The sequence below is a fragment of the Alexandromys fortis genome, unplaced genomic scaffold (assembly GCF_014885135.2).
Source record: "Alexandromys fortis isolate MF-2015 unplaced genomic scaffold, M_Fortis_MF-2015_v1.1 scaffold_1, whole genome shotgun sequence".
Lineage (NCBI taxonomy): Eukaryota > Metazoa > Chordata > Mammalia > Rodentia > Cricetidae > Alexandromys > Alexandromys fortis.
In genome coordinates, this window is record NW_026067927.1 from 29,074,424 (window position 1) to 29,094,328 (window position 19,905).

Sequence of the window (19,905 nt, forward strand, 5' to 3'; positions counted from 1 at the left end):
TCCAGACCTGGGGCCCTCAGCAGTCCTGGTCTGGTTCCAACGTCTCAAGTTACGGCTCTAAAATGGTGCGGTAGCAGCACCAGCAGAGACAGGTAAAAGCTGGTGCCTGCCGCCATTGCCGGCTGTGAGGGTCTTGCCTCTCCCACAGACCTCCATTTCCTAGCTGGGCCTGGGCCTGGGGACTTCTTGTGGTGAGCACAGGAGCTGGAAGGGCCAGGCCTACCTACAACAGAAGGGAAATAAGTGGGAGGTTGAAAGATTTGCCTGAGGCCGCGTGTTTTATAATTACGAAAACTGAGGCTCAGTCAAGATAAATAACTTCCCTAACTAGGTTGCAATGCCAGGCACTTGTCCCCTTTCGTAAATAGGGGACTTGATAAAAGGATGTCCCACCAAGCTCACTGTTAAGTCTCAATTCCTGGGTGCCAATGAACGCTCACCGCCTTTTTTTTTTTTTTTTTTTTTTTTTTTGCCAGTCCTGACCTGCTCTGTGACTTTGGGTAATTCACGTCTCTTTTTGAAAACTCAGTTTCTTTATCCGGGAGATGGGGTGGGGTGACCAGGGCGCAGCTGCGGAAAACTGAGCCACCGAGAAGCACACACCTACCTCTTAACCTCCTAGAGCAGCCGGCTCCGTGGCGGAGGAGGGGCGGAGCTTAAGGGGCGCGGACCCCAGGAGCTATTGGAGAGGCCGTGCGTGGGGCGGGGCTTGAGGTCTCTGATCCTTACTGGGACCTGAGCCGGACTGGGCTCCTCTGCCCGATTACTTAAACTGGAGGGGCGGGGCTCCGGTCACCGCTACTGCCTAAACTCCTCAGAGGCGGGGCTCACTGGGGCGCGCAGTTCGGAACACCCGGGGGAAGCCTGAGTCTAAGATGACAGGGGGCAGGTTTCGGTGAGGGGCGTGGTTTATAGTAGCGGACAGTGTTTAGCGTCTCGGTCCCGCCCACTGCTAACGCAGCCCCGGAGCTCGGCACGGAGAAGGGGCGTGGCTAGTTGGAGGGAGGGGCTTGAGACTGGAGACGTTGTCGCCGTAGCTGGGCGGGGCCTAGAGGGTAGAGGCGGGACTTAAGGCCCGGCCTGCAGCGGCGGTCACCGGAGCCGTCGGGCCGGGCGGCGGACAGCCGAGGACCGTGGGGCGGCGCCGTGTCCTCCGCCATGACAGGTGGGCGCAGGGCCAGGCGGGCGACGGGAGCCGAGTGACCTTGGTGTTAGCTGGCACGGACGACTCGGGCGTAGCGGCGCTCGGTGGCGGGGTGTCCCGGGCTCTGCGCGGCGGGCCGGGGGCGCCGGGGGTGTCGGGTGCGGAGTGGGGTCCGTCGCGGGCGTAGGAAACAGAGCAGCAGGTGAGCGCCCGCAGGGTGCACGGCACCGGCTGCACCTGCGGAGCGGGGCGGTGTCCCGGGGCGGGATGGGTCTGAGAGAGGGAAATGGTGCTCACCGCCAGTCGGCTGAGACTCTAAAGCGGTCGGCGATGGCACTCACCCCCACGGAGGCGGGACCGGCGCTGCGCTTCAGGGCTGCTTGTGGTACCAGTGAGACGCCCGTGCTTCCCGCTTGCTCGTGAGCCTGCGAGACTCCTGCTACGTTCCTTACTCTAGATGGTTCTAGTGAATTCGGAGCAAGCAATTTGCTCCGGGGACTCACCCACTTTATTTCTGATCCCAGCCAGACACAGTGACATTGCTGTGCTGAGTTTTGCCTGTAAAAGAATGCCGTGAGGATGAGTCAGCGAGGGACCCCCCTCCGGCAGAGAGCCCGGGAATGTGGTGGCTCCCAGACGCCGCACTTTTGTTCCTGGGAGTCTCACTCTTATGCTTCTTGTGGCAGAGGTCACCTGGGATGGCCCAGGGAGTCAGGGTAGCCCCAGAAGTACCCAAGGCTCTCTAAACTGGAGTCAGAATTGGTGGTGCCCAAAAATAAGACCTTATTTGCTGGAACCTGATGACTTCGTAAACAGACTAGAGGAAACCCCAACTACCACGTTCTCCTTTGTCATCACTCCGTGCCCTTTTTGTTTGGGGCTGCAAGTTCTGAGCATTATCTATGTATAGAGCCCTGCTTGTGTCCCTAATATGCACTCTTATTCAGAATGTCTATGTGGAGACATAAGGAACATTAAGCCTGTTCAGGGATGGAGAGATAAAATCTGAGGCTGGGTAAGTGCCCCCAGACCACTCTGCTGGTCAGTGGTAGGAGCAGAATGGGGGGCCTGGTCTCAGCATTCATGCTGGGCCCTGCCCTGCCTCTGGTTTACCAGATCCTCTAGTAAGTTCATTAGGATGTGTGGGACAGATCTCAGCTGTGTTGGTCTCCAAGGGCCCACTGCAAAGATAGGGTACCGGTAGAAAATGAGGCATCCTCTAGGAGAACAGGTGGAACTGGGGTAGAGGATGGGGTGTCTTTTAGCTGGGAGGACACAGCCAGCCTGTGGCCGGTGGCAATGACAAACACTTTTTCTCTATCCCATCTACTTGCTGGCTTTTTGACACCTCATCGCCCTTTTCTGGTGGGAGATGAAGACGGCAGGACAGAAGCCTGAGAGGATTGGATGGGCAGCTCTGGGGCCACAGATCCATTGTTCTGTGGTCCTAGTGCACCTGCTGGGGGCCTACCATACAAATTAATCTTTGCTTCCCCTCTCTCTCTCTCTCTCTCTCTCTCTCTCTCTCTCTCTCTCTCTCTCTCTCTCTCTCTCTCTGTGTGTGTGTGTGTGTGTGTTGATGGCTCTAGAACACTGAGAGTTGTGTCTTCACAGAACAGATAGTCACCCATGCAGTGATGACACAAGCTTCTGAAAGAGATTCAGGGGAAGTTGATGCCCAAGTTGTAGACCCCAGGAGAGTGAATTCCCAGAAGAGGGTTAAATATGCTGGGCATGAATCAACCAGGTTTTCTCAGCCTACTGCCTGGGTCCTGACTCTGTGGTTGTGAGCTGCAGACAAGAAGGCTTTGGGACCCCTATGGCAGAGTAAGGGCTTGTGGAGCCTGCAGCTTCAGGATCTCAAATGCCAGAGTAAGGACTTCGGCCTGAGCTGCAGAAGTTCAAGATGATGTGAAGGGCCATACTCATGGTACCAGCTGGCAGGGAGGGGATGTACAGGCAAAGGCTCATGGATTCTGCACAGAGCAGTTTATCTGCTTTCATCTAGTAAAGGCATTCCAGGCCTTGTTTACAGGGGCCTGGTATCCAGGCAGAGCCTTGCCGAGTCTCCGTGATACACAGTGGCTGCCTGTATGTGGTTGCATGCATAGTTTACAAGAGCCGCAGGAAACACAGGAAATGCCTTGCTCTGGTGCAGCTGGCTTCAACCCTTGGGCTGGGCCACCCATGGCAGGTGACTCAGGGCTCCTGTGACTCATGACTTGTGGGCAGCAGAGTCCCATCTTGGCTAACTAGCGGCTCTCAGGGTGGGAGGAGGCCGCTATGAGGCTCTGGCCTCTATCTACGGGTAGACCGCGCCTTTGGACCTTGGACTGGAGCCCGTTCATTCCAGAACTCTTCTGTGAGTGCCTACTGTGTGTTCAGCCCTGTACATGTTGGCACAGTGTGGGGACAGCAGACCCCTGAATTCAAAGTGATCCATATGTTAGTGACAGAACAGAATGTACCAGGGGTGTCTACAGGCATCCCCAGTGTGGCTGTGTCACCTCCATGCTAACTGCAGTTTTGTAAGTTTACCACGCCTTCATTTCCCTACCTGAGAGGGTGGAAGCTGTAGAGCCAGTGGGAGGATGGAGGTTATAAGTAGGTGTAAATAGGACCAGAAAATGCCTGGCCTGTGGATTGTTTTTTGAGTCAGCTCAGTGTTCATCTGAACTCGTTAATGAGATGCTGCAGGCGTTGGAGCCAGCCTACTTAAGGCACCTGGTAATATGGCAAGTTACTGGGTGTCCCTGGGCAACTGTTGGTAAGTCTGTCTTCTACACAGAGTTCAGGGGCTCTACCAATATTCCCAGTCCCCAGCAGCCATGATGGCGTGGCGCTGATGGCCGCAGAGAGGGGATGGAATGGCTGATGACTGGGCCTTGGGGGAGCAATGACTATCAACCAAGACAACCCTAGCCCTAGCCTCTGAGAGCAGGCTCCTGGGCTGAGGATGTGTTTGTGGGGTCTTTGGTGAAGGCAGCCCTCACTGTTATACTGTGAATCCCTGGAAAATACCCCCAAGTTCCTGGCATAGGGTGGGCATGCTCTTAGGCTATGCCCACCTGGGTAGAAAGGACACCCCCACAAGCCACCATCAAGGATGGGAGGGTGCAGGAGTCAGAAGACAGACCAGCCAGGAGGAAGGAGCAGGGGATCAGAGGTGTGAGGGAAGATCCTCTGGGCTCCTCAATGCATTCCTACTCAAGAGTTGCTCTGCTTTCCATGACTCCCCCTCCTGCCCCAATTTTTCCATAAACATCAACAATGGAAATTTCCAAATAAGTTTTCTTAATAGACTTGTTAGTTGAATTTATTTTGAGCCAAAGTCTCTCTTTGTTGTTCAGGCTGCCACACCCTTTCTCGTAGCTAGGACTGCAAGTATATACTGCCTAAGTACATACTGTCTGTGTGTATACTGCCTGGGTGCATACTGCCTGGGTGCATACTGTCTGTGTGTATACTGTCTGTGTGTATACTGTCTGGGTGCATACTTCCTGGGTGTATACTGTCTGTGTATATACTATCTGGGTGCATACTGCCTGGGTGTATACTGTCTGTGTGTATACTGTCTGGGTGTATACTGCCTGGGTGCATACTGCCTGGGTGTATACTCTCTGTGTGTATACTGTCTGGGTGCATATAGCCTGGGTGTATACTGCCTGGGTGTATACTGCCTGGGTGTATACTGCCTGGCCTTTTCGGGGGGGGGGGACAGTTGATTGAAGATTGAGCAGATAGTGCAGAGATTGAGGAAATGGACTCCCCTTCCATCCCTCATATCATTACCATTTTCTATCATTTTGTTATTGTTAGCCGAAGCCCAGAATCTGCACTAGCATCTCCTCCTTGTGTTGGACGTTCAGTGGGCTTTGACAAATGCTTTATGCCATTATACAGAATAGTTTCACTGCCTAACCCTCCCCTGTGCCCTGCTTACTCATCCCTCCCTTTCCACTCATGTCTGGCAACCCCTGATTTTATTGTCTCCTTGGTATTGCTTTTTCTGTAGTGTGGTATAATTAGAACAATAAGGCTTTTTCAGACAGGCTCTTTCACTCAATGACGTGTGTTTAAGGCCCCTCCACATCTTTTCATGTCTCTAGTTTATCCTTTCCAGTACTGAGGCCCAAACCCAGGACCTTGTGCATGCTAGGAAAGATACCACTGAAATGTATCTTTAAAATTTTTATTTTGCCACAGGGCTTCACTAAGTTGGATAGACTTTGGTTTTGTTGATTTTTCTCTCTTAAAAATGTTCTTGAGGTTGTCTTCACTCTAATTGGCTATTCCCTTCTTTCTGTTAGCTCTGTTTGACTTGTCTAGTTGTTCTAATCCCTTCCTCCTTCCCTTCCAATTTAGTTGCCGTTTTTCTTTTTTAAAGTTGGTGAGGTGTAATGGTTAGCCATTAATGCTAACTTTTTTTTTTGACGAGGTTTCACTATGCACTATGTAACTCCAGTTAGCCCAGACTCTCCATAGATCAAGGTGCCCTCAAACCCATAGAAATCAGCATGATTCTGCCTCCAGAGTGGTAGGAGTAAAGCATGTGCCACATCTGACCCAAGCTCTCTCTTTGTAAACGTGTGTGAATGTATTTATGGCTATGGCTTCTTCCTCTCAGAGGTATGCTTGCTCCATTCCTTAGGTCTCGGTGTGTTTCTCATTTGACTCAGGTGGCTTTCAATGTATTTTGTGGTTTCATTTTTGTTGGAGAAGGGCTGCTTGTTGGTTCCCAAATGATCACACAGAAACTGTATTAATCAAATCATTGCTTGGCCCATTAGTTCTAGCTTCTTATTGGCTAACTCTTATATTAATTTAACCAATTTCTGTTAATCTGTATGTCACCACGTGGCTGTGGCTTACTGGGTAAAGTTCCCAGCGTCTACCTCTAGCTGCTCCATGGCTTTTCTCTAACTCTGCCTTCTTCCTCCCATGATATAGGCCAAGCCAGTTTCTTTATTCATTAACCAATAAAAGCAACACATAGACAAAAGGACCTCCCTCGCCACATTTTGACCTGTTAGTTTAGTGGTTCTCAATCTGTGGGTTGTGACCCCTTTGAGGGTTGAATGATCCTTTCACAGATGTCACCTGAGACCATCAGAAAACACAGATATCTATATTACTATTCATAACAGTAGCAAAATTACAATTATGAAGTAGCAGTGAAAATAATTTTATGGTTGGGGGTCTCCACAATATGAGGACCTGTATCAAAAGGGTCACAGCATTAGGAAGGTTGAGAACAACTGTATTCCTACAGATCCGTAAACTCTGTATCAATTTCTAGCTTCATGTCATGTGATCTGAAAAGAACCTTCAGTTGAAATGCTTTTAAATATTTTGAGACTTATTTGTGGCTTAAGATCTGTATGTTTTGTGATCGAGAGTATGTTCCATGTGTACTTGGGAAAGGTGTTTTTTTTTTATTGCTGGGTAGTGTTTTCTGTGTGTGACTTTTAGGTACAGTTTAGATACTGTTCAAGTCTTCCATTTCCTTATTGATCTTTTATCTAGTTGTCTGGTCTGTTGTTTAAAGTGGTATATGAACATCTTTAAATATCATAGAGCTGTCTCTTTCCCCCTTCATTTCCATCAATATTTCCCCATCGGGGCTCTGATACTCGGTGCAGGTGTGTTTATAGTTGTTACATATTCTTGATGACTTAACCTTTAATCCACATATGCTGTTTGTCCTTTAATCCCTTGCACCAATTTTGACTTAAAGTCTATTTAGTCTAATTCTAATCCAACCACCGTGTTCTGTTCTGGTTTATGTTTACAATCAAGTGTGTTCAACCTGCTGCCTGGGACCACATGTGGCTGGCTGAGGACAGCTGTGACGGTAGCCAGCACAAAACTGCAAGCTGACTTCACAAGAGGAAATTGCTCTTGAGCATGATGTTTGTAGATGACAACTTCCCATGCTGAAGTGTCAAAGGGTTGGACACGCCTAGGTGGGCTGTCTTTTTCCTCACTTTACTTTCAACCTGTTTGTGTCTTTAGGTCTTTAGTGAGCGTCTTGTCAGTATTTAGTTGGAGCATTTTTTTTTTTAAGTATATGTCACATTTTATTTTTCCAAGGTATTTTTTTCTTTCTTCTGTCTTCACAAAGCTGCTTCTTTACATGAAGAATGGGGTGTAGCACCAGCAGGTCTAAACCGTGGTGGGGTGTTTGGTCCTCGCAGGCTTCGTGAGATCGATTCCCGACCACCTTGCTATGAACAGTACAGCTCACGCAGTAATGCAGCCTGACACAGAGTTTGGGAAGCACACAGGCGTCAACCTTTCAGATTAGCTTCTGACAGCAGCGGTCTCTACAATATTCTGGTTTCAAATGACAAACTTCTTAATGGCCTTGTCCTTGGGCATGCACCAGGTCCAGTTCATGCAGCAAATTGACCGCACATGGCCACAACTCTTTTTGGCATGACTGCTGTTTCTTCTTTTGGTCACCTTGGAGCCAAGACCAGAAAGAGTGGAGCATGTTTTTAAGGCCATTCTGCCAATCTTTGCCTTTTGATTAGAGAGTTTATCCTATTTACATTTAAAGTAATTGCTGAGAATGAAAGATTTGTCACTGCTATCTGTATTTTGTAGGCATTTTAGCTTTTACAGCCCTTGTTTCTACCTTTGCTGATTCCTTTTGTGTTTAGTTAATGTTTTGTGGTAATATTTTGATTCTCTTATTTATTTTATGTGTATTCTGTAGATTTCTTCGTTGTGGTTAACACGAGAGAGAATTGTAGCTGCACCCTCCAGAGAGACTGCTGCCCTTCCAGCAGGTGTGGGCCTCCTGTGGTCAGCACCAAGGACGCCGTATTTGGTGCCTCTTAAGGCTGCACTGGCTCACCCATGCTATCCATATGTGTTCCAGATCAGACTTACTGTGACCGGCTGGTACAGGACACACCTTTCTTGACCGGACAGGGTCGACTGAGCGAGCAACAAGTGGACAGGATTATCCTCCAGCTGAACCGCTACTACCCACAAATCCTTACCAACAAAGAGGCGGAAAAGGTGCTGAGGGGTGAGCGGGGCCAGGGTAACCACTTGGGCATGCCCCCTCTGTAACAGGTCTTTCTCTCTCCCTCTAGTCAGGTCTCAAATAAGAACACAGAGACTTTTGTTAATTATGAAAGCTCGGCCTTAGCTTAGGCTTGTTCTTAACTACCTCTTATAGCTTAAATAAACCCATTTCTATTAATCTACATGCTGCCATGTGTTTATAGCTTTTACCTCTCCTGCATGTCCTGCTTTCTGTGTCTGACCGGCCACTCCCCCTTTCTTCTTCCCAGAGCTCTCTCTGTCCGCAAGTCCCACCTATACCTCCTGCCCAGCTGTTGGACATTTAACTTTTTTAAAAACCAGTCACAGTGACACACCTTAACACAGTATAATCAGATATCTTGCAACACTCCTCTCTGAGCTGGGAGAAGCTGGCATAGGCCTTGAATTGTTTTAGTGTAGCAAGAGGCTACTTGTTTGTTTCCCAGCCGCCCTGCAGCTCAGACCCGAAATAATCCCACAGAAACTATATTATTTAAAACACTGCTTGGCCAATGACTCTAGCGTATTTCTGGCTAACTCATATCTTAAATTAACCCATCTCCATTAGTCTGTGTATTGCCACGAGGCTGTGGCTTACTGGGTAAATTTCTAACGTCTGTCTCCCATGGGGCTACATGGCAGTGTCTCCCTTGACTCTGCCTTCTTTCTCCCAGCATTCAGTTTAGTCCTGTCCTCCCCAAGCCCTGCCTAGCTCTACTCTGCATTATAATGGGAAGCCAGTTTCTTTATTCATTAACCAACAAAAGCAACACATAGACAGAAGGACCTCCCACACCATCTCAGGAATGGGAGTCACAGCTGCACTTGGTCAGCTGCAAGTGGCCTCCTGTCATCAGATCTGATGCCTCAGTTTCTCCAGATGGTCCTATGGTGGCTGGCCCTTCCAGAATTATGAGAAGGTTTGCAGGAGGTGATACACAGTATCTTAGAGTTGCTCTTGCTATGATAAACACCATGACCAAAAGCAATTTCGGGATGAAAGGGTTTATTTGGCTTATGCTTCCACATCCATAGCTGAAGGAAGTTAGAACAGGAACCCAAACAGGGCAGGATCCTGGAGGCAGGAGCTGATGCAGAGGCCCTGGAGGGATGCTGCTTACTGGCTTGCTTTTCATGGCTTGCTCAGCCTGCTTTCTTATAGAACCCAGGACCACCTGCCCAGGGATGGCACCACCCACAATGGGCAGGGCCCTCCCCCATCATTGCTCCACAGGCTTATCTTACAGCCCAATCTTATGGAAGTATTTTCTCAGTTAGGGTTCCCTCCTCTCAGATGACTCTAGTCTGTGTCAGGTTGACATAAAATTAGAACACACAACAACATAATAATAGAAGGAGGGCAGAGGAAGGAGGGATCGGAAGTCTGGATCTGGAATTGGGCAGATAGCTCAGTTGGTAAAATGCTTTCTGTGCGAACACAAGGACTTGAGTTTGGATCCTGAACCTGTAAGTGCAGCAGACACAGAGACATAGAGCCCAGGGGCTTGCTGGCTAGCCAGTTTAGCCAAATTGTGAACTCCAGGTTCAATGAGAGATGCTGTCTCAAAATAGTCAGGTGCAGAGCCATTGAGGAAAGCATCCTGATATCAACCTCTGGCCTCTGCATGCACCATGGGTGGGCACCTAACCCACACGCACACCACATGTGTACTCACACACAGAGACACAAGCACACACTTATCTACACCCACTCACACCTCACATATACACACATACACCCCTATACCATATACACACCCCACACATGTGTAGACACACAGACACACCACATACACATTCCACACACATGTAGACACACACACACAAACATGTAGTGATATTTCATTTGTATTTTAATAAATAAAGCTTGCCTGAAGATCAGAGAGTAAAACAGATGCACTGATCAGCCTTACAGACTAGGCAGTGTTGATACACACCTTTAATACAGTAGCCACACTAGTTTGCTATAGAAATCAGGCAGTGCATGCCTTTAATCCCAGCACTAGAGAGGAATATAAAGCAGGAGGAGACAGCTCTCAGACACAGTCTCATTCTGAAATTCCTGGAGGCAGGATTGCCATTTTGAACTAGGTAGAGGTAAGAGCCAGTGGTTGGCTGCTTTGCTTTTCTGACCTTCAGGTTAAATTCCAATATATCTCTCTGAGTTTTTATCAATTGTGTATCACAGACACACACAGATTACACACACACACACACACACACACACACACACACACACACCAGAAGTCTGGACCTACTGGTACCCTGGAACCACACCATGGCTTTTCCAGAGGGTCAAAGTATGAAAAGACTCACTGTCTTTTGCTCGTCAGTCTTCCTTGCATTTGTAAGGCCAAAAGGCCCAGCCTGTGATAGGTGGGCAGGGGAAGCTGACCTCATCCCACAGCCAGGCTTGACCTGCCTGCTCAGCAGGCTTGAGGGAGACTGGTCCCACTGGGAGCTTGAGCATCTGTGGAAGAAGCATGCTATCCACTTGGCTCAGAGACCGGAATGTGACCTGGTTCCCCTGAGCCAGGTGAATAGCACACTCTCTCTGGGTCATCTCTGCTTCTTACCCACAGCCCTACAAATAGTTGAAGTCATCACGCCATTTGGCAGAAGGAACTACTGAGGCCTGAGAGGCATCACAGCGCAGACACCATGACTGTTCTGCCGGAGATAGCACTTTAGATACAGTCCCTGGGCTTTGTGTCAACTTAAACACTTAGTGTGAGCCACCCAGTGATTTTAAAAAGTGACAGGCTCAAATTCATCTCATTGTTGCAATAAGAAATACATAAACTTCAGATGCTTATACCTCAAAGGGGGAACTTGCTTCTCAGAGGCCCTACTGCTCCCCTTATCGCTGGTCAGTTTTCAGCTGTAGCCACCAGGGGGCAGCACAGACCACAGCCTCCGGGTTCTGGATTCAGTGCCAAGTGGTCTGTCCACTGACCTTCACAACCTCATCAGAAGAAACTGTTCTTTCTCAACTGACTTTTGAAATACTAGACTCTTGTTCCCACAGTCTGAAAAGTAAGAGCAACTGTCACAGATGCCGCCATTCGTTCTCTGTAACCACCCACCACGGGGGATTATTTTCTTTTTATGAAAACTGCGTCTCAGGGGGTTGAAGTGACTCACTGAGGCCACATGGGAAGAAGCTACACCGAGTGTAGCCCTGGAGACACAAGGATTAACCGAGACTTAGCCGGCAACTAAGTACTCCTGTGTTGGGTGCCACACGGGTGCTGTGAGAGATTGAGAGCGTTCTGAGGTCTGTGGTACTGAGGCTGGGGTTCCGAGGGGACCACCTCACAGCTGCCCCCCTTCAGCCCACCTTTTCTTCTGCCCCCAGTTCCGGAACCCCAAGGCATCTCTGCGTGTGCGGCTCTGTGACCTTCTGAGCCACCTGCAGCAGCGTGGGGAGCGGCACTGCCAGGAATTCTACCGAGCGCTGTACATCCATGCCCAGCCCCTGCACAGCAACCTGCCCAGCCGCCACTCTCTTCGTAAGTCCCTCCCCCGCATCCCTACCTGCAGTACCTCAACTCACCAGGGAGGGCGCCAACTGCGAGCAGCATGGTGGTCCTCAGAGCCCACCTGGGCTTCTTTTCCCTCTCCGTTCCTCCTCAGAGACCACCTAGGGAGAATAGCACAGGCTGGATATCAGTCTGTCTCTCCCTCTGTCCTTTCTCCCTCTCTGTCTTTCCCCTCCCCCGTGCCAGTTTTCATACAGAAGCCAGTGCTCCATGTATCCTGTCTGACCCCCTTGTTTACCATGTCTGTGTCTTCATTTCTCAGTTCATAGCCCCGTGCTGCTCCTTGGTCATCCCAACGGGGAGTTACCAAGCCCACGTAGACCCCAAGGCTGTGTCTACCTTTTGTATCCACCGGTCTGCTCATGTGGGGTTTCTGTAGGGCATCCTTGGTTATAGGTGTGAGTGGTTGGTGACAGACAGAGTGATCTCATAGCTGTAGGTGACAGGTAGGTCCCAAAGGTCTGGGATCACTGGAGCTGCTAGGACCTGGAAGTTCACAATAAGGCCAGTGTGGTGGCTCAGCTCCAAAGTTCTGTGCTTAGGGACCTGAGAGGAGGCTCTGCTGCTCCAGACAGACAGATGAGGTGACTCTGCCCATGCACTCAGCTGGAACCCTGGGCTGGTGTTTTTGATCCCAAGGAGTCTTCCCCAGACCTCACATGGCATAGTGGGAACAGTTGAGGACAGACTGAATTGGCTTTCTCCCCCATCTCTACGAAAACTGCTTCCCTGGGCTTTATTTAGAACCCAGCTGGATCTAAGCCATGTCCCTACTGGAAATGGAGCACTTTCTGTGGTCCGTGGGTGCCCCAGGGTCTGTGTGGCATGCCATCTGTCTGCTAACCCCATTGGGAAGTCTAGGGAAAAGCTCTGGCCTCCTCTGCCTGCCATGACAGTCCCTATGATGCTAGCAGGTGGTTCTTGATAGTAGGTACTTGTCCTGCATTTGATGATGTGTGGCCAAGAGGACACAGTAGCCTACTCCACACCTATGATATCCTAGAAACTGGACCAAAGAAAACCCAAATTTATGCAGAGTTCTCTGGAGAGCTGATCTCTCTATGTGACCAACTGGGCCAGTCCAGGGCACCAGGTACAGTGCCAAGAAGAAACATGTGTGAGCCCAGCACCTTCAGGAGGCAGAGGCGCCTCCTTGGGCTTCCCTGGGGACAACCCCGCTCTCAGCTTAGCCCGCTACTAATTATGCTCTGTAATTTTGTTTCCAGAAAACTCAGATTGCAGAGAGCTCGACTGGGGCAGCGAGAGCCGTGAGCTGAGTGACAGGGGTAACGCCCCTGCCACCTCCTTTTCTTTCCCTTTTCCCTCAGGGCTCTGTCTGTGTCCCAGGGGCTTCTCCATCCCACATCGGGTTCTATTCCTGGCTTTCTGTTGGGGGACAGCCCCCCTGTAGTCCTCAGCCACTGCTACAGGCCATTCACACTCCTTTCTCCCCAGGACCCATGAGCTTCCTGGCAGGCCTAGGCCTGGCGGCAGGCCTGGCCCTCCTCCTCTACTGCTGCCCTCCAGGTGAGTGCAGGCCCCCAACGCTCTAAGCAGGCTGTGGGAATTGGAACTGGACAGTGACGGCTCATCAGTGTCATGGGCAGCCACAGAGCTGAGAGTCGGAGAGCCCTGCCCTTTCTGTCATCTAGGCGTACTCTCTCGTGAGACTTGGTCTCCCCACCTGTGGCCACTTAGAGGCCTGCAGCTTGCAGCTAGCCTTGCCTGCTCTACCCCCTGCCCTGCAGTGCCTGAGTCTGGCATCTGGGAGGACCTTTGGGATATGGGCTCACACAGCCTTATGCACTGAAGGTGTGGGGGGTCACCCGGGCAGGAGCTAGTGGGCTCTGGGGTCAGACCCAGTTCTGATCTCTAAACCCAAAAGTGAAGACCATGTGTGAGTAGGGGTGAAGACAGGGCCAATGTCCAGCCTGCTCCAGCACTCCCAGAGCCGAGTCCCCCCTCATGGCTGGTCCTTGGATTATCATTTCTCCCTTTGTCTTCTAGACCCCAAAGTGCTTCCTAGGACCCGTCGCATCCTTGCCTTCTCGCCCGTCATCATTGACAGGCATGTCAGCCGCTACCTGTTGGCCTTCCTGGCAGATGACCTCGGAGGGTTTTAACAAATCCAGACGCTGGGCCTTACCTGCTGCTTAACCAAAGACTCCCCTGGCCACCCACTGTGGGGTCTGCACTTCTTTTTCTAAATACTTATTTTTCATTATTTATAATTTCTATGAGAACACATCACCTTCACTCTACAAGGTGCTTAACATGAAATGTTCCGCATCTGCCTATCTCATGTCCTCTTCTTGAGCTGGTTTTGTGTGTGTGTGTGTGTGTTAATGTTCTAACAGTGGCTGTTCACCTAGGACTGACCCAGATGCTCCTGGCTTTGAGTCCAGCCTTGGCCCAGTGCCTCCTCCAGGTCCCCATCCCCAATCCCTCCCTCTTCGGATATCCCTCTTCTCCATCATCTACACACTGGAGATGTCCCACACCCTCCCCACCTTTACCACGTAGGCCTGCTAGGCCCCTCCCTGCACAGGCCCCTCCTGTGCTGTCTCTTAGCCTTCCTGGTTCTTCCTGCCTGGATACCCTTGATGACCCCATCACTGTTTTTTGCCATCTAGCCCACAGGGGATGGGGAGAATGGCAGTCCCTCTCTGTTGCCGACTGGATCCCTGGGATAGTGGTAGTGACAAGAGCCCACGCGTGTCAGCACTCAGAAACACCATTTCCCTCAAAAGCCTCAGAAAGTGTGGACCTTTCTCTTCACTTTTCCCCTAAGGAGGTGAGCCACTGGCTGTTGCAGCCCGGCCAGGATAAAGGGAAATGGACAGTAGGTCAGGGCTGAGATCAGTCCATCCTGTTCTTTTCTGTGTCTAAGGAAGCCTCATGGGCTTACCTTCCCCAGAGCCCCTGTCCTCTGCCTGGTGGTCACTGTCCAGCCACTGTGACCTGAAAAGGAAAGCCCTAATGGAGCCGAGCCCTGGAGCCCAGATCTGGCCAATATCCAGTGTGGGGATGGGGTCGGTACTGCCACAGACGGGCTGGGTGTGGCTGGAGACCAGGCCTCAGCTGTGTGTGACTCTGTAGGAAGTGCAGTCCTTGTCACTGACCTACCAGAGCCACCCTGCCCAGGCAGGAGGACATCCAGTTCATAGAACCGTCTAGATCCCTTAGAGATGAAGAAAAGGCATGGTACATTTGAGGTCCTCAGCACTGGTCTCTGACCACAGCCAGCCCTCCTGAGACCACGTGTCATTAGGCAGAACTGCACACGTCTGGTGGGAGGGGTGGCTGTATACTCAGGGGCAGGTACCATGACTCCTCCCATCCTTTCTTCCATGAGGGAAGCCAACAGTCAACAAGCCAGCTGACCTTTTGTGAGCAGGCTCAGCCAAACTACTGAAGATGGTGGCAGTTTGGCACAGAAGACAGTCCTATACAGCAACATACGTACAAACTTACATACATGTTCACAGCACATACATGTTCATAGTACATCCATACTCATGCTGTGTACATGTTCACTCACATATATGCCATATGCACAGATACACAGGTCCATTTGCATGCATACTCTATACATGCAAGGCACCAGACACGGGATATGAGTCAGGACACTTACTGCGCCCGGGGCCGGTGCCTGAAGGGTTTGTTATTGAGCGGCTCCCAGCCAGTTCCTCCCAATCAGGCTTTTTTGAGGAAACAACATTGTCAACTCACAGAGTCATCATGAGTCTGTGTTTTCAAGAGTCACTGAGTTTCCAGAGTTACACGTGCTAGGTTGTGGAAGTTACCCAGGCAGGTGCAGACTGAGATGACCCAAACGTAAACGTGGGACGACTGGGGCACGGTCCCCAGGGAGAAGTTCCACTCAAGTCTCAAGCTCATAGAGCACATGAGGGCTCTGGTCGCCAATCTGCTGACTGCCTGACCCGGGCCCTAAAACTGGTGCTTTGCAGGCATAGAGCACATGCTCTATTGGAGAACTGCCGGCAAAGGCGAAGGAAGGCTGTTTCTTCAGTGCCTTTCCGTCGTCATCCGGGACACACTGTGCCCGGTGAGAACATGTGGCTTTGGGGCCAGTGCTCAGTTACCATCTCGCTGCCCCACCTCAGAGCTGCAGGAGCAGGGAATGTATTTACCAGCATCCAAACTTAGTTTGTACCCCTGTAACACAGGAACCCTACTCTGGGCTCCTCCTTATGAGAACCATGGCCACAGAGAGCGCTGGGTGAGCTGACCACTCTACTCGAGGCTTGCCCAATATATGACACAGTAAAGGTGACAGATGCCTGGGTAGAAGTGGCAGCCCCTTGTGTCAATTGTGTGGACAGGTCCTGGAAAGTGGAGGGGGGTCTCTTGGGGCACTGAAACCCTAGCTTCTGTCAGCCAAGGGCTGGGAATGGTGTCTGGGAAGGTCCTGGGCCTGGTCTCCATTTGACTCCACTGTGATTGTCCTTCCTTAGAGACACCTCGAAGACCTGTGAGGCCTGGTCCCCTGGCTGTACAGGAGGCCGATACCCTAATGTAGGCCTGCTTAGCTTTCCAGGATTGCTGACTTCCTTCTTCTGCCCATGACCTTCTAAGGGCCTACCTTGAGGCCCTTAGCCTGACAACCCCTGGACATAGGCTGTCCCTGAATGCCCCTCCCAGCCACTTGAGCCCCATCCTGTAGCTGGACTTAATGCCTGTGGCTGAGGTTTTCAACGTCCTGGACTTTAGTTGCCGCCTTCTCATGGGCTGGTTCTCCACAGGCCTTCTCCCTCAAGCTGTATCCCATGGAAGAGAGAGTACAGGAACTCCCTTACCTGGGCCTCAGCATCCTGATAGGACCCTGTCCTTCCTCCTTGTCACCTTGTGGCCTGGAATGAGTTAAGTCTACAAGGAACAAGGGCCACAGCTGGCCATTTGTTCATTGATGCCCCTTGAAACACAGGACAGTTGGGGTCATGTGCTGGCACACTACAGTGTTAGGGATTCCTGTAAGGAATGAGCCGTTCTCTGTGGGCACCCCTTGTCACCTGTCCTCTGATGCATCCTCTGTGTCCTAGGTAGGATGCCACTGTCTCCTCTAGGTTGTCTAGGATACTCAAGCAAAAACAGGGTCTGCTCCTTGGGCGCTGTTCCCAGAAGGGAAGGGGCTAGCGAGGGTAGCGGAGAATGGAGGAGTTAGTGGTGAAGGAACCAGTGTGTGTGTGGGGGGGGGGGTTCTGGAGTGGAGTGGATGGAATGGGACAGAATGCTGAGCAAGCTGTGCACAGGTCAGTGGGGACACAGGGACACATGAGGGTGGAGCCCAGAAATGCATCTGCAGCTTACACAACCCAAGCTGACGATTTGGGGGTGCGCTGACTCTGCTTCTGTGTGGTGGCATTATTTCTAGTTCCTGCTGGGTCAGCCGCTGCAGGCTAGGCCATCTCCCCTTTGCAGATGGCTTGTGAGGCCCTGCCAAGGTTCCCTAGCCACAAGTCCAATTAGCCATAGACCATGACTCGCTTGAGGGGGTCCTGGGCACTTACCCTCCTCCAGACCAGATGAGCTGGGACAGGCAGACCTGTTGTTCTTCCCACTGATTTTAGCAGCTGAAGGGCCCTCAGGGCGATGGAAAGCTGGGGGACACTGTTCTGTCCCATCATTGCTCAATTCTCTGTCTCTCACCTATATGGTGGGTGAGAGGGTGGGGGCATCTAGACACAGGAGGGTATGCATGACAGGCCTAGCTCAGGGAGGTACTGATTAAATCACTGTAGGGCACCCTCCCAAGGTTTTTACTTTTTTGTGGAATTTTTCTGTTTTTTTTTTCTCCTGTTGTTGTTTTGGCCTCTCTCTCTCTCTCTCTCTCTCTCTCTCTCTTGTATTTTGAGACAGGGATTCACTGTGTAGGCCTGGAATTTGCCATGTAGACCAGGTTGGCCTTGAACTCACAGAGATCTGCCTGCCTCTTCCTCCCAAGTATTGGGATCAAAGGTGTGTAACACCACTGCCTGGCTTTAATCTGACAGCAAGTCAAGATTCTGGTCCTATCTTGCTGATGACCAGGGCAGCAAGGAGGGTTTGAGTGAGGCTGTGTTAGAAGGATCCTTAAGTTCCATTTTGCAGTCGACCTGGCAGGTAACATGGGTGCGATGGAGGGTTACCTGGGCCTGAGAGTGGGTGGTGGCACCCACTGGCAGAAGACAGCCTCTGGGGTTCTTCCTTCCTCCCAGATTAGTGGCACCGGAGTCAGTGCTTTCCAAAAATTAAGTATTTTGGAAGGAACAACAGAAAGCTATGAAGGCAGAGGGGTAGGAAATGGAATTAAACCCCTAATGAAATCAGGGGGGAGGAAAGATACCTGGGTAGTTGGACAGGGGTAGGCTGAGCGTGACAGGTGTGGGAGAAGGAGACACCTGCAGTCCAGCTGGATAGGACCAGCTCACATTTCAAGCAGGCGCTCCTCCTAGTCCAGCCCCACTGCATAGAGTGCTTCTTAAAGGACACGTGGTAAGGACAGAAATGCCACAGCAACAGCGTGGGGACCTGATGCTTAGACACTGCCAGCGTTTGCCACTGACTCTGGGGGCAATGGTGGGTGGAGGGCTGGCCCAGGACAAGGTTTCATCAAGAGAAGCAAGGGAGCTGGGGAGATCCTCCGCTGTGCAAGTATGGGGACCCAGTTCCCAGCACCCCATACAAAGCTTAGCATGGCCGTGTGTGCCTAGGGTCCCAGTGCCGAGGAGCTAGAGACAGGATCCTTGGAGCTTGCTGGTCAGTGATAATGGAATCAGTGATTTCCAGGATCACTGAGGAACTCTGCTTCAAAAAAGGAGAGTGATTGAGGAAGACACCTAATGTTGACCTCTGACCTCCACATGTGCATACGCATATGTGAGCACACACACACACACACACACACACACACACATACACAGTCACACATGCGCATAGAGTAAAAAGCACAGAACAGGATATACCCATTTCTTCCAGCTCCAGCAGAGCTCCCTGGCAGAACTCTTATTTCCTGGGTGCCAGTGTTGGCCTTGCATCAGATTACATGCTGGTGGGGGACAGTTGGCATAGGTGTCCGGTGTGAGGGAGTCGTCTAGGACAGAGCCATGGGGAATGGGAGGAAGCACAAACCAAGGGATAGAGATGGTGGAACAGGGACACACCCACCACGTGATGGCTGTTGGGGGACAAGGACACACACATCAGGAGATCAGGCTGTGAGGGGTCCTCTTCTCACCAGGGGCATCAAGGTGGTCAAAGGTCAGCTCTAAGCACAGGTCCATAGCAGAGAGGGCTACGTGCTCACGCTGAGCCACCCTGACCAGGGACTCTGGCTTGGGTTACAGCCTAACCTCGGTGAAACCACTTCAGAGCCCCTCAGTCCCATCTGGGGGTTTCCTCTTTTGATGAAGAAGGAACTAAGTTAAACCATGTGTTGGTCAACATCCGGCTGCTGAGTCCAGGCACCCAGGAGGCTGCTGGCCAGTCCACATGGTGGAGGGCACACTGGGATAACGCCAGGAGGTATGGCCCTGAGCCAGGTCTGGTGAGACCCAGGCCCTCACACAGGACTCTGCTGACTACACTTGGCAGCCTTCTGCTTTGTGTGCCCGCAGTTTTTTTGTTACAAATGATACAGGCATGTTTGTTTACATGTTTACAACATGTTTAAACAGGCATGTTTGTTTACAACATGTTTGTTTACAACATGTTTACAACATGTTTTGTTACAAATGATACAGGCATGGAACTGAGGTTTACAGGGCAGTCATTGGGTGTATCAGACTGATGTTCATTTGGGAAGACCAGCAGTTTCTAGTACTTGGCATGCCAACACTGGGCAGTCAAAGTGCAGAGAGTTGCTGTGTCCTTCCAACATTGTACCCGGAGGCTGGCACACTCCTGGGCAGCTGGGGCCCAGGCACCTGCACTCCTCCCAAATCCTGAGGAGGCCAGCAGAGCAGGCTCCAGAACAACAGAGAATATGCCTAGTAAGACGTTCAGTGTGTGAGACTGTTCTATGAACTATTTTTGCAACTTGTGTGTGTGGGCGAGCACATACATGCAATATATACATATGACATTGTGCGGCATGCGTGTGTAGAGCCCAGATGTCAAAACCAGGTGTCACTTTAGCTGGCTGGTCAGTGGACAACAGGG

General features: G+C 51.0%; 1 protein-coding gene across 3 annotated transcripts; it reads left to right on the top strand.

The window, feature by feature from the left end:
- The first annotated feature begins 1,022 nt into the window (after positions 1-1,022).
- On the top strand, positions 1,023-14,042 carry Card19 (caspase recruitment domain family member 19). 3 transcript variants are annotated; one of them, XM_050144369.1, is made up of 6 exons: positions 1,023-1,165; positions 8,031-8,173; positions 11,562-11,715; positions 12,972-13,031; positions 13,201-13,272; positions 13,753-14,042. In XM_050144369.1, the coding sequence occupies exons 1-6, from the start codon at positions 1,159-1,161 to the stop codon at positions 13,866-13,868; spliced, it is 552 nt and encodes a 183-aa protein (XP_050000326.1). In that variant the 5' UTR covers positions 1,023-1,158; the 3' UTR covers positions 13,869-14,042. The 3 variants fall into 3 exon arrangements, with proteins under 3 accessions (XP_050000326.1, XP_050000327.1, XP_050000325.1); XM_050144368.1 differs by lacking the exon at positions 1,023-1,165 and adding an exon at positions 6,958-7,110; XM_050144370.1 differs by lacking the exons at positions 1,023-1,165; positions 12,972-13,031 and adding an exon at positions 6,945-7,110.
- The last annotated feature ends 5,863 nt before the right edge of the window (positions 14,043-19,905 follow it).

What these genes read in the sequence shown, in the direction of transcription:
- Card19 (XM_050144368.1), top strand. Translation starts at nt 7,065, where the DNA reads ATGACAACTTCCCATGCTGAAGTGTCAAAGGGTTGGACACGCCTAG. An exon ending in CCGTGAGCTGAGTGACAGGG is followed by an intron (nt 13,032 to 13,200) that starts GTAACGCCCCTG and finishes CTTTCTCCCCAG; the next exon opens with GACCCATGAGCTTCCTGGCA. An exon ending in CCTCTACTGCTGCCCTCCAG is followed by an intron (nt 13,273 to 13,752) that starts GTGAGTGCAGGC and finishes TTTGTCTTCTAG; the next exon opens with ACCCCAAAGTGCTTCCTAGG.